General features: G+C 42.8%; 1 protein-coding gene across 3 annotated transcripts in view; it reads left to right on the forward strand.

Annotated features, from left to right (window-relative positions):
* Positions 1–7,635: 7,635 nt before the first annotated feature.
* Positions 7,636–14,116, forward strand: part of rev1 (REV1 DNA directed polymerase) — a 30,817-nt gene continuing 24,336 nt past the window's right edge. For 2 of the 3 annotated variants that reach the window (XM_060929631.1, XM_060929632.1), the window contains exons 1-3: positions 7,636–7,896; positions 9,304–9,569; positions 13,169–13,235. In XM_060929631.1, coding sequence (XP_060785614.1) covers positions 9,526–9,569; positions 13,169–13,235 — 111 coding nt within the window. In that variant the 5' untranslated portion in view covers positions 7,636–7,896; positions 9,304–9,525. The remainder of the gene's footprint in view (positions 7,897–9,303; positions 9,570–13,168; positions 13,236–14,116) is intronic. The other variant, XM_060929633.1, reaches the window with a different exon arrangement.

The following is a 14,116-nucleotide window of genomic DNA, read 5'->3' on the forward strand; positions in this document are numbered from 1 at the left end:
ACTGCACTGCTTCGAAAATGTCAATTTAACAGCTTGATGAAAGTGCGCTGATGGTTACCATGGAAACCCCGTGTCTCCTGCACTGTGTTCCTCCCCCGAGTCACGCGCTCATTCGCTTTTGTGTTCTTGGTCTCAGAGCTGCACGAAACAGACACAGAAGACAGAATCAACATTTAACATAATTAACAATGCACTTTTTACGAAGACGTTTTAATGTTATTCTTTATTTTTTTATCCAGTTGAATATTTAGCGTACAAATGTATTTTCAGTTCTTAAAAATGACCAAGGTCCGGACTGCGGGGGCCTCAGAGCTGGCTTCGGCCATGGAGATGAACAAGACGCCAATAGGAAGATAAGACAATTCAATGACAAATGGAAGTTCGGGCGAGATTGGCTAGTTCATAGCAAAATCGAAAATACCCTGTACTGTGAAAACTGTAGAAAGTCTGGCAAAGACAGACACCAGTAATTTTAAACTCGAAACTATAAAGGACCACGAAAAGTCAAATGCACACATCGGTACTATAACATCAAAACAGGCGAAGACGGCTGGTTCACTACAGGACAGCATTGCTTTCAGTCCCTGGCTGTCATGAAGTCAGCTGAGTTGGAGAGGATGAAGCTGCTGTTTAGAAACATTCACGTGATTGGAAAGAAGTTGATCCCGCCCCAGCTATCAACTTATGGCCTGCTGGAAGCCTCAGATCACGAAGACCATTTTTCATGGACCATTCAGACTCATCTGATGATGAATGTAATGAGGACATTTAATGTCTCTCTCGACACATGTTCACACACACACACACACACACACACTATTAATAGATAATACATAATATACATAATAATACTTGATAATGGGGCGGCACGGTGGTGTAGTGGTTAGCGCTGTCGCCTCACAGCAAGAAGGTCCGGGTTCAAGCCCTGTGGGCAGCGAGGGCCTTTCTGTGCGAAGTTTGCATGTTCTCCCCGTGTCCGCGTGGGTTTCCTCCGGGTGCTCCAGTTTCCCCCACAGTCCAAAGACATGCAGGTTAGGTTAACTGGTGACTCTGAATTGACCGTGAGTGTGAATGGTTGTCTGTGTCTATGTGTCAGCCCTGTGATGACCTGGCGATTTGTCCAGGGTGTACCCCGCCTTTGGCCCATAGTCAGCTGGGATAGGCTCCTGCGACCCTGTAGAACAGGATAAAGCGGCTAGAGATAATGAGGTGAATTAGATGAGATACTTGATAATACACATAATACTTGCATATCAAAACATCAAATGTTTTTCAATGATAAATATTTTGAATTGGACTTTTAATATTAGAATCAGTTCAGTTGTACTGAATGTTATTTTTCATATTATACAATATTTCATATTGTAAGGGGCTTGAATTTGAGTTCAATAAACAGAATACTCTGTTTATATTTGTCTGAATTGGTTGCATGTTTTCATATAGGGAGCTACCTTAACAGCACTGAATACTTGAGTGCTACTGTAGAGATACATTATACGCTGCCATTCATAATTATCTAGATCTTCCGACCATTAACATATCATGGTGAAGAAAAAACTGCGATTTCCTGGCAACAAAATTGTGGCTAGTGAAAAGGCTGAATGGTTAGTGACTCAGGAAAACCACTAGCCACAGTGGCCGGTGAGCAAAAAAGTTAATGTAAAGCCCTGATTTTATTTATATATATATATATATATATATATATATATATATATATATATATATATATATATATAAATAAAAACAGACAGGGTTAGTCAAAATTATATTAACACTTAAATGGTAGAAACCATTTATTCACAAAACATACATCATATGTGCAAGATGATTTACAGGACGGGCTCAACCTGTTCGTCATCATGTTCAACACACAAAAATCAGCGAGTAACAGTACCATTTAATCTGTCACCCATGGTGTACGTCTATCTGCAGGAGAAAAATAACTCATTAGTGTTAACATAATTTTGACCAACCCTATATAATGTGAACAGGAACAAAAACATGCATCTTGGCCTCTGCTATTATTATTTTTAACCATTAGGTCAAGTAAAGTTTATTTGTATAGCGCTTTTAACAATAAACATTGTCTCAAAGCAGCTTTACAGAATTTGAACGACTTAAAACATGAGCTAATTTTTCCCTAATCTATCCCCAATGAGCGAGCCTGTGGCGACGGTGGCAAGGAAAAACTCCCTCAGACGACCTGAGGAAGAAACCTTGAGAGGAATCAGACCCAAAAGGGAACCCATCCTCATTTGGGCAACAACAGACAGCATGACTATAACATTAACAGTTTTAACATGAAGTCAGTTTCATTGATGTTATAACTCTTCATTGATGGAAACTTGAGTGTAAAACTGTTCATGACAACTGCAGTCCTAAAGTTAGCAAGACAACTGTAGTCCTCAGCCATAAAAGCATTACTGTAAGTGTCCAGAGCGTCCTCCAGGTGTGACTTTCAACTGTCTATATGGGGCCGTCCTCCACAGGAGCGATGCGATGAGACTCCAACCAGACACAGGGCATCAGGATGGATCAGGCAGGTCCGAGGAGCAGAAGAGGTCAGCAGAATTGACAGAAGAGGATCCCAGGATTGACATGTAACTCAGAGGGACAGATTTTTTTTGGGGGGGGGGAGAAAGAGAGAGAAAACAGGTTGTTAGGTATGCCCAGTGTCACCTGAATAAGTAGGAACAGTACATATTGCACTGAGTACAAGCAGGGACTCTGGCAACTAACTATGACAGCATAACTAAAAAGGGAGAGCCAGAAGGTAACACAGGCATGAGGGCGCCCTGGGACATAAAGCAGCCAGCCATTACACCGTCAACAAACTCGAGTGAGCAAGCGAGTGGGGGGCTGACAGCATCCATACATCCCAGTTTACCAAAACACTATGTCTGAGGACCCTCCAGATCTACACCTTTACCTCATAAACACCATTAACACAAGGCTTGACTAAACAGATATGTTTTCAGCCTAGACTTAAACACTGAGACTGTGTCTCATTCGTGGCCACTAGCATTTAAACAAAGCTTCGAGTAATGACTCTTTTTTCGACTCCTTTGGATTCTAAGCTTCATTGGTTCAGAAACCTTCATTGTCCCATCACTACTAAGTGCTCAGTGATATAGAAAAAAATAATAGCAAAATGCGGCGGCACGGTGGTGTAGTGGTTAGTGCTGTCGCCTCACAGCAAGAAGGTCCGGGTTCGAGCCCTGTGGCCAGCGAAGGCCTTTCTGTGCAGAGTTTGCATGTTCTCCCCGTGGGTTTCCTCCAGGTTCCCCCACAGTCCAAAGACTGTTAACTGGTGACTCTAAATTGACTGTAGGTGTGAATGTGAGTGTGAATGGTTGTCTGTGTCTATGTGTCAGCCCTGTGATGACCTGGCGACTTGTCCAGGGTGTACCCCGCCTTTCGCCTGTAGTTAGCTGGGATAGGCTCCAGCTTGCCTGCGACCCTGTAGAAGGATAAAGCGGCTAGAGATAATGAGATGAGATGAGATGAGATGAGATGAGATGAGGCTCCAGCTTGCCTGCAACCCTGTAGAACAGGATAAAAGCGGCTAGAGATAATGAGATGAGAATAGCAAAATGGAGTTTGTATTTGGGCGGCACGGTGGTGTAGTGGTTAACACTTTCGCCTCACAGCAAGAAGGTCCTGGGTTCAAGCCCAGCGGCCAGCCAGGGCCTTTCTGTATGGAGTTTGCATGTTCTCCCCGTGTCTGTATGGGTTTGCTCCGGTTTCCCCCACAGTCCAAAGACATGCAGGTTAGGCTAATTGGTGGCTCTAAATTGACTGTAGGTGTGAATGTGAATGGTTGTCTGTGTCTATGTGTCAGCCCTGTGATGACCTGGCGACTTGTCTAGGGTGTACCCCGCCTTTCGCCCGTAGTCAGCTGGGATAGGCTTCAGCTTGCCTGTGACCCTGTAGAACAGGATAAGCGACTACAGATAATGGATGGATGGAGTTTGTATTCGAATTTGGCACAAAATATTAATTACGTGTTGTTTTTAAATAACAGAGAACATATGACGCAAGGAGGTCAAAGCCAGCAGGAAGCCCCCAGACTGATGGAGCCACTTCTACACCCAAAGAGCATCACCAAGATTGGTAATTGGAATGTAAGGACACTATATGAGAGCGGTAATATTGCCCAGGCAACAAGAGAGATGGCAAAGAGAGAGATTGACATCATGGGCATAAGTGAGACACACTGGATTGGACATGGGAAGTTGCAGCTGCAAGAGGGAGAGACAATAATCTACTCAGGAAGAGAGGACAATATTCATAAGCAAGGGGTAGGCATACTAATGTCGAAGAGCGCAAGGAGAGCATTGATAGACTGGAGACCAATTAGCGAAAGGATTGTCCAAGCAAGGTTTTACTCCAATCACATTAAGTTGATGCTAGTACATGTGTACGCACCTACGGAGGATGCTGAAGAGCAGGTAAAGGATGAGTTCTATGCGAGGTTGCAGGATGTGTTGAGTTCATGCAAGACACATGATATGCTGGTTGTGACTGGGGACATGAATGCAAAGGTTGGTGATAACAACCAGAACTACGAACGAGTGATGGGTAAACATGGCTTGGGGCAACAGAATAATAATGGCGAAAGATTATGCGAGATCTGTGACATGAACGAGCTAATGATAACATGCTGAAGCTGCTGAGACCGTGCTTGAAAAACCGAGAAGAAGAAAAAAAACATGGATAAGCGACCATTCATGGAAGCTCGTAGAAGAGAGGGAAGAGATCAATAAAAAGCTATTAGGAACACGCTCAGAAAGAAATACGTAGAGAAGAAGAAGAGTATACGGAAAGACAAAAGGATATGGATGGACGGCATTGCAGAAGAGGCAGAGAACGCTGCAAGGAACCAACATATGAGAACGCTGTATAGACTAACTAAGACCCTGTGCAATGAGAGATCAAGAAGGAGTAGCGCAGTCCTAGATAAAGGGGGAAATCTTCTAAGTAGCAAGGAGGATATACAAGCTAGATGGACAGAGCACTTTCAAGAAGTTCTTAATAGAGAAGCACCAACAAACCCAATAACCGAGGAAGACAACGGCTTTGAATTCACTGATATCATAGAAGAGATAAAAACAAATGAACCAACAATGGGAGAAGTAAAATCAGCCATAGGAAGACTGAAGAATGGAAAAGCACCAGGGAGAGACTTGATTACGGCAGAGTTACTGAAGGCAGGTGGAGAATTTTCTGTAAAGAAAATACATGAATTATTGAAGAACATCTGGAAGTATGAGAAAGTACCCAGCAGATGGAAGCAAGGCTTGATAATAAAATTACCAAAGAAAGGAAACCTGAAGGAATGCAAGAACTCCAGGGGTATAACCCTTCTGTCTGTTGCAGGGAAAATACTTAGTCGGATCATTATCGACAGGCTACGTAATGGAGTAGACAAAAGACTGAGAATGGAACAAGCCGGTTATAGAAGTGGAAGAGGAACAACAGAACAGGTGTTTGTTCTACGAAACATACTGGAACAAGTGAATGAATGGCAGGCGACTTTATACCTCGGATTTGTAGATTTTGAGAAGGCCTTTGATTCGGTACATAGAGAGAGTTTGTGGATAATCATGAAGAAATATGGAATACCGGAGAAGTTGGTGAGGATGGTAAAGTTATTCTATGATGGCTTTCAATATGCAGTTGAAGAAGAGGGTGAACCAGGCGAATGGTTTGAAGTCACCACAGGAGTAAAGCAAGGTTGTAATATGTCAGGGTTCCTGTTCTTGATAGTACTTGACTGGGTAATGAGGAGAACAGTCGGGAATGGCGAAAACAGAATAAGATGGAAATTTACATCAAAGCTGGATGACCTAGACTTCGCAGATGATATTGCATTGCTCTCTTCCACCAAGCAACAAATGCAATATAAATTAAACAAGTTAGACGCAGAAGCTAGGCGTGTGGGATTGAAGATCAATGTGCAGAAGACAAAGATGATGAGAATTAACCCGAGCAGCCAAGAACACTTTACCATCGGAACACAAGACAGGATTGAAGATGTGGAAGAATTTAGTTACCTAGGAGCGACAGTATGTAAAGATGGTGGAGGCATGAAAGACCTGAAGAACCGTTTGTCGAAAGCGAGAGGGGCATTCATAAGACTGAAAAAGATCTGGAGATCCAATATATCAAGGAAAACTAAACTTAGGCTCTATAAGACGCTGGTTGTGCCAATCCTGGTATATGGCTGTGAAACGTGGAAAATGAATCAAGGAGATAGTAAGATGATAGACGTTTTCAACAACAAATGTCTTCGAAGAATAATGAAAGTACGTTGGGAAGAACATGTATCCACAGAGGAACTCCTGAAGCAAGCAAACTGTAGGCCGCTAAGCAACGAAGTGAAGAGGAGGAGGTGGAAGATGATTGGACACATCTTACGGCAAGACAGAAACAATCTCATGAATGTAGCTATGACCTGGGCACCAGAAGGAAAAAGGAAGAGAGGAAGGCCAAAAACAACATGGCGCCGGACAGTTGAGAAAGAAAGAGCTGAGGCTGGATGGAGATCATGGGATGAGGCGAGGGAGACTGCTGCGGACAAGAAGAAATGGAGAGAAACTGCTGAAGCCTTATGTGCCACCTAGGGCGCGAAGAAGACAGGTACAGGTAGGTTTTTAAACACACATTTGAATTGAATAAAAGTTATAACCTGTGATTTCCTTCGCGCGCTCCTACTGTTCATACTCGCTAGGGATTTGGAATAACACGCGCGCGCACTTGCTTCTTCTTCTTCTTTAATGGCAGATTATCACAATCTGTGTATACCGCCACCTACTGTACAGGAGTGTGTGAAGGGACTGGACAGATTCTATGTCAGATTCATCTCATTATCTCTAGCCGCTTTATCCTTCTACAGAGCCTATCCCAGCTGACTACGGGCGAAAGGCAGGGTACACCCTGGACAAGTCACCAGGTCATCACAGGGCTGATACATAGACAACCATTCACACTCACACCTACGGTCAATTTAGAGTCACCAGTTAACCTAACCTGCATGTCTTTGGACTGTGGGGGAAACCGGAGCACCCGGAGGAAACCCACGCGGACACGGGGAGAACATGCAAACTCCGCACAGAAAGGCCCTCGCCGGCCCCGGGGCTCGAACCCAGGACCTTCTTGCTGTGAGGCGACAGTGCTAACCACTACACCACCGTGCCGCCTCTATGTCAGATTACTAGGCTACAATATATATATATATATATATTCTTTTCATTAGACCTGTATCATTAAGATAAATGATTAGTGCTTTAATTCTATTTCGCTGTATTCCTTCTTCCTTTAGTATGTTGTGAATGTCTGAACCTGCTTCAAGCTCCAACCATTTCTGTCTTTGATAACTGTATTTACTACAATGAAATAAAACATGCTCAACATCTTCCTTAACTCTACATCCTTGACAAAGACCATCACTTTTACCTAATATCTGTAATGTTGCATTAGCGCGCACTTGTTGGAGCGCTAAGGCGCTTTTTGAACCGCCAGCTTGCCAATACGCATGAGCAGTGAAAAACAGCTCTGGGAGGGAGAGACGCATGCGCGAAAATGTTGCGCATGCGCAGTGTGCAGCGGGTAAAAAAAAACCGCAGCTCGGGTGGTGACAGACTCGGGGAAGGGAGCTAACGGTGGACGGGGCTATTGGCAATGGGGAGAGGACATGGTACGGGAAGCGGGATCGTTCTGGAGCTACGAGAGCATGTCGGTGATCTCGAAAGACGCTGTTTGTACGACTGTTCTTTTCGTGATCTTCTGAAACACATGTAGGAAAGATTCAGTGGACGACGCTGCTGATCTTTTGGAAGCAACTGCGCTTTGGTTTGGACAGATTAACATTATTTAAAAAGGGGAGAGATTTAGGTGAGCAGTCATTTTCGCTTTCAAAGGTTCCAAAGCAAGACAAAAACAGCTAGCCTACTGTGGAGCACACACAAAAATACACTTCCACTCGGTTTCTCAGCATGTGTCAGTGTTTTTAGGTAGCAAATCATTAGCCCAGGTTGATTTAACTGGGCTTTTTGTTCTCTTTGTTGTTGTATGCCTGTAAGTCGTGTTTACTGCAGTGCTTGATTGGAGCTTAGTTTGTAATGTCACAGTATTCGGACCGAGCTAAGCTAATCGGCCTCGGTGCTGTTGGCTTATTTTATGATGTTAACTGGTAGCTCAACTTCCTGATAGTTTGCTTTATTTTCGTTATTTAGATTCGGAAACTGATTTGAGTTTGAGGTGTGCGGTGTGTTGCAGGGAGACTTTTATCACTCCACCTCATATCAGGTGTTAAGCCATGGTGGTTTGTTATTTATGCGTGTCCGGCTGTGTCTGGTAGTAAAAAGTGCTCCTAAATCATGGGGCCAGGTTACATATTGTTTGAGAGTGAACTTGATTGACCTCAGTGACCCAGAGAGTTTGTGGCAGTGTGGAGCAGCTTGTGTGCAGCAGAGGAGTGTAGATCAAATTTTTTATATATATATAATATGAGTTCCCACATGTAGCTTTGCCTGTTGGTGTGCAGAGAGCTGTAGGATTATTTTGCATTATTTACCCCATTAAATGCATTAAACTTAGAGCACTCAGGTCTAATTTCATTATTATACATATCTCTCTTTTTTGTATTTATACATTCTGGAAGCTTCATGGTTCAGTTTGCTAATTTGTATTTTGTTTGTAAGAATTCTATAAGGGGTGGTACGGTGGTGTAGTGGTTAGCGCTGTCGCCTCACAGCAAGAAGGTCCTAGGTTCGAGCCCCGGGGCCGGCGAGGGCCTTTCTGTGTGGAGTTTGCATGTTCTCCCCGTGTCCGCGTGGGTTTCCTCCGGGTGCTCCGGTTTCCCCCACAGTCCAAAGACATGCAGGTTAGGTTAACTGGTGACTCTAAATTGACCGTAGGTGTGAATGTGAGTGTGAATGGTTGTCTGTGTGTCAGCCCTGTGATGACCTGGCGACTTGTCCAGGGTGTACCCCGCCTTTCGCCCGTCATCAGCTGGGATAGGCTCCAGCTTGCTTGCGACCCTGTAGAACAGGATAAAGTGGCTAGAGATAATGAGATGAGAATTCTATAAGTTTGGGGTGATGCAGTAGGGTTCTGTTTTTGAAGCCGCTGTTTCAACCAGGGCCTTTCTATGTGGAGTTTGCATGTTCTCCCTGTGCCTATGTGGGTTTCCTCTGAGGTGCTCCAGTTTCCTTTCACACTCCAAAGACGTACTGGTTACACTATGTGAGTGTGAGTGACTCTGTCTGTCTGTCTGTCTCTCTGTTACCCCTGTGATAGACTGGCGACCTGTCCAGGTTGAACCCCTACCGTTCACCGGAAGTCAGCTGGGACTGGCTCCAGCTCACCTGCAACTCACAATGAATAAGTGGTGTAGAAAAGGAGTGGGCAAGTTATAAGTTCAAAGAATTATTAGAACAACTGTAATCCACAATATTGCCATACGCTAGATACTTTTTATTTTACGGTCCTGTTTACACGTCCCTAAAAGGCTCACAAGACATGCATGGTAACGACAAAGGAACTGGAGTCGGTGTAGAGAAAAGGTGAGAGTATCAGGGATTTCACTGCAATTCACGTTTGCCTTGTAGGCAGCTTATAGCTCTCAAAATTACAAACCACTCTTTTAAGGTCGAGTGTGTCTGAGCTTTGCCTTTTAATGCCTTATTCAGTTTATTAGCAATGCAAATTTGTCAGCCAGAAACTCTTAATAGATGACCATCTTTGACCAGCACTTCATAAATTGTTTCCACTTGCCTAAGTGCTTTATCTCCTTCAAAAACACAATGAGTGTGCTGGTGGGAGAGAGCAAAGTGATGGAAAGGCAGAGTCTTTGTCATGGTGGGATGTACTATCTTAGAGAAGAGAGGGGATGTATTTTCACAAGTGATACTCATGAGAGGTATAGTGTCTCTTCTATAAGTGCAGCATAGTTGGTGAGGTTTTCTCTCGAAAATGAGTGTGTGCACGTGTTTGTTTCTAAGGGTGTCGGGGGCAGTGTTTCAGCAAACTATATGGATTAATGGACAGAAAGAGAGCGTGATTTCCTTTCTGGCATAACCTCATCCGGTGTCTGTGTTAATGAGCTTCAGGGATCAGTGGGTTAAACAGCCCCCTCACCAAACTAACAGATGGGACAATCTTAGTGTAGAGGCATTTATAAGAGAATAAATTGAAAAAATGAGATGCTGCTCATTCTTCTCTGTGTGAATGTAAAAGCCTTAAAGGTCATAGTCAATGGTCAGAGGTGAAACATAGAATATCAACTTTATTGTCTAGAAGAACGACCCAAAAAGCGAATTCAATTTTCCTAGTGTCTAATTTGCACCCTAAAATTGAATAAAACGGTTAAAATATACTGTTTTGCCCAATTTCCGAAGGTTTGTTTACATCTCACTTATGCGCACTTTCACCGCCAGGGGGCAGTCATCGTGACGTCATTTAAGCCAAACAGACCGGGAGCAGCTCTGTGTTTACTTGTGAACCAAGCACACATGTATGGACTTTAGTCGTGAGAGGTTGTGTAAAATGTCTGAAAGTGATGGTGATTTTGAAATAGGAACTCTCCAAATTGAATATCGAGAGGTGAAACCATACACCTAGCAAACAGCTATGGCTGTTGCGAAGCAATCAGTGAATATGGCTCACTGGTTTGACCGTGCAGCCTCGGAATCGGACAGCGACTCGGCCGACTCTGATCGCGGTGACCCTGTACCTCAACAAGACTCGCGCCCAAAGTATTTATCCTGGTAGTTATGATAAATTCCTACTTTTGACATAATACTAAATAAGAGCCCTTTTGAAGAATAATTAAACCGCCCTCCCTAATGGATATAGGTAATGATTACTTGACAGTGCGCCGGTAGGCCACGTTAGCCTGCCATCCGCGGCATTATGCTATTTATAGCCTACTCTAAGTGAGGAAATATCCCTTTGTCTCATTTCCACAATGATTTGTACAGGATCCCTCAGGATTCTTGACTTGTCAGTTGCAAGCAAAAGTAAAAATGTTTACCTCCAATCTTCTCCTTTTTGTTTGAGCATTGCTGGTCCATTTCTTCTTTGACCATTTGATTTTGTTTCACGCGCACAATCCACTCTCTCTGCCTCGTCTCCTCTTCCAGAAAAAACAACCCTCTGGCTTCACGCGCACAATCCACTTGCTCCGCCTCTTCTCCTTTTTCGGAAAAAGCCAACCCTCTCGCTCCACCTCTTCTCCACTTTCGGAAAAAGCCAATCCTCTTGTTCCACCTCTTCTCCTCTCTCGGAAAAAGGTAAAAACTTCTTCCAGAACCGGTCCCGTTGTTACAGTTCACTGCACAACAATAAGGCATGGTTTTTCTTTGGAAATTCCTGAACTCACGTCTGCACTCAAGCTGAACGGCAATGTAAGTAAACGGAAGTGGACTCAACTCAAGCGGTTTATTTGGCTTAAATGACGTCATGCGCCGACTGATCACGAAAATAGCCGAACAGAAATTTGCCGCGATCCGCGCTAACTTATTGTTAATAAGTAATAATTAAAATACTTCTTGGGACCAGAAGAAAATTACAGAGGGTTTTTTAACATATAAAGTTTCAAATGTGCATAAAATTTAAAACCGTTGCCTATGAGCTTTAAATCAGCTGTGAGAAGCAGAAATTTCAGTAAGATATAAAATTGAATTATTTCATTAAGCTTGAACTTCAAAGGAATATTTGTTTTAACATTCAGGAGCACAAATAATCACAATTTAAATGGTGCGCAGTAAATTTTATTTATTTATTTAATCCTACATTTTATTCCTGCCTTTAGGATGAGTAGGAAAAACTGCCATTAATTGAGCACGTCTGCTATTGATATGCTTGAGTCATTCAGTCTCAGCAGTAACTTGTCCAAGACAATATGCTATAATAAAAGGTATTATTCTGTATTCTTCGTTTGCAACCATGTGACCAAAACTGCTTGTGTCATTGACCACCGCCATGTTGGAGGATAGATGGATGGATGGATGGATGGATGGATGGATATACACACACATGCGCGCACACACGGTGGTAAGAGTACAGACTGGAAAGTAAAGAGGAGTTACATTTAGGATCTTGTAGTCATTTCTCAAATCTATTTTAAAAACAATCACTTTGACTGCTTCAAAAGATTGGTATCTAACACACTATAGAACATATTTAGTTATGAAAAGGCACTCACTGGGCGAGGAGGCTGCAGTATTTGAGATGGGGGATTGACGTGAATCTTGTTTGACTCTGTGATCATTTGGGAAGATTCTTCAATAACTTTGCATTTCTTTCTGTGCTCTGTAAGCCTAGCATTTCAAGCTACCACTTTAATACCATCTTTGATTTTGTTGGACCCCAGTCTGGATCTGTAAAATTGTAGAGCTCAGCTGGTTTCCCTAATAGAAAGCAAAAGCAAAATAAAAGCAGCAGCATCAAAATTTATATACAGCTCTTTTTAAAATGAAATAATCGTAGAAGCCTTTGATTGTCGGATCACGCACTCTGATGATGGCTTTGTCACGTTTGACAGCGGCGAGTTTCTGCACTACCAGGCTATTAAACGATCCAATATTTCTTATATATTGCGATCTTTCATTAATAACTAGGTTGTAGCACTTACTGTTGATAAAATGTTCACTGCAGACTTGTGTGGTTTTTGCTTTCTCATCGCTTAGATTAGCTCAGTTTATGTTGGACAGCCATTGATGTCTATGCTCTGTAGACAACTCTTGTTTATTTCTCCTTGATTATTTATAATTGCTGGAATTCTAAAGAACTTATAAGTCCCCTTGTCTCAAATAAAGTTGTCCCCGCATCCAATTACAGCACAAAGAGTTGGCATAGTGAAGAAACGAAAGGAGCATAACAACCTCTCAAGGATATCTTCTACATTAAACGTGCGCTGCATGAGTTTGTGTATATCCTCCGACATGGCCTACTTCCGGTTCAAAGCATCATGCATAGTTGGCTATGACGTCATGTGCAAATGAAGAATTGTGTGTGTGTGTGTGTGTGTGTGTGTGACTGCACAGGTACACACACAAGTCATGTTCTTTGGGTTCTTAGAGTTAATGTTGCTTCAAGACCACTTCCTAACACCCACTGTTATTTTTTTGTTTTTTTTTCTTCCCCCTCCTTTCCCTGTCAGATTCCTCAGTATGAGTCGTGATGGATGGAGGAAGAAAGCCAGTGAAGAAGATGGTTGGGGAGGAAGGGTAAGACTACACTTCAGATTGTCTGTCTGAAAGGACATGTTGCTCATTGTGGATATATTGCACATTGATTGCCATGTTTAAACTAGACTGCAGCACTAAACATATTTCTTAGAAAAATGACTTAGGCTCCTAAAATCCATTTTTTGGCACATCAATTAAAGTAGAAAAACATTCTGCAGACTGCACAGCAAAAATGCACGCTGAATTTTCCTGTCCCACTTAGTTTGATTTGATTCAGTTCACTTCGGTATGTGTTTTCAGTTCCATTTCAACTTTTGTACGTGTATAAATTTGATTTCATGGCTTAAAACCAGCATGAAGGCAGGTTGGGTACCAGTGCCTGGAGCAATAACAAGATTTCTTTCTTTGCTGTCATCTCTTCAGGTTTCATTGCCATTGTCTGTGCCAAATACATTCAGAATCATTACCTATTTGAAACATAATGCAGGATGAAATCTCCATGTTGGTGCAAAACCAAATGATCTGCATTTAAAATGTAGCAAATATTACAGAATACTTTTAAAAATCAAGAAAAAAATGGGCTGCAAGTAGGAGGTGGGTTTCATGTATTTTAACCATGTATTTCGCAAATATGTTCGAGGTTCATTTTGAGACTGCGGATGTCCTTTGATGTTCGATGTCCATAAATGATGACTTGATTGAAAATGTTCACATGAATTGACAGGCTTTGGCATGGTGCTACAGGCAGAGGTTGCCTGTCTGTATTGGGCTTTCCCTCTTTTGTCTGTTTATCGGTTCAGACTCGACTCCCGAATCCCTGAGTTCTTGCCGTTACCATGGCAACATGGAGCCGCCGTGCCAGCGGGCTTGCGCTTACAAGCACGTTGAATGTGTGAGGCATAATCAGACGTTCGTCAGCC

The sequence above is a fragment of the Neoarius graeffei genome, chromosome 9, assembly GCF_027579695.1.
Source record: "Neoarius graeffei isolate fNeoGra1 chromosome 9, fNeoGra1.pri, whole genome shotgun sequence".
Classification (NCBI taxonomy): domain Eukaryota; kingdom Metazoa; phylum Chordata; class Actinopteri; order Siluriformes; family Ariidae; genus Neoarius; species Neoarius graeffei.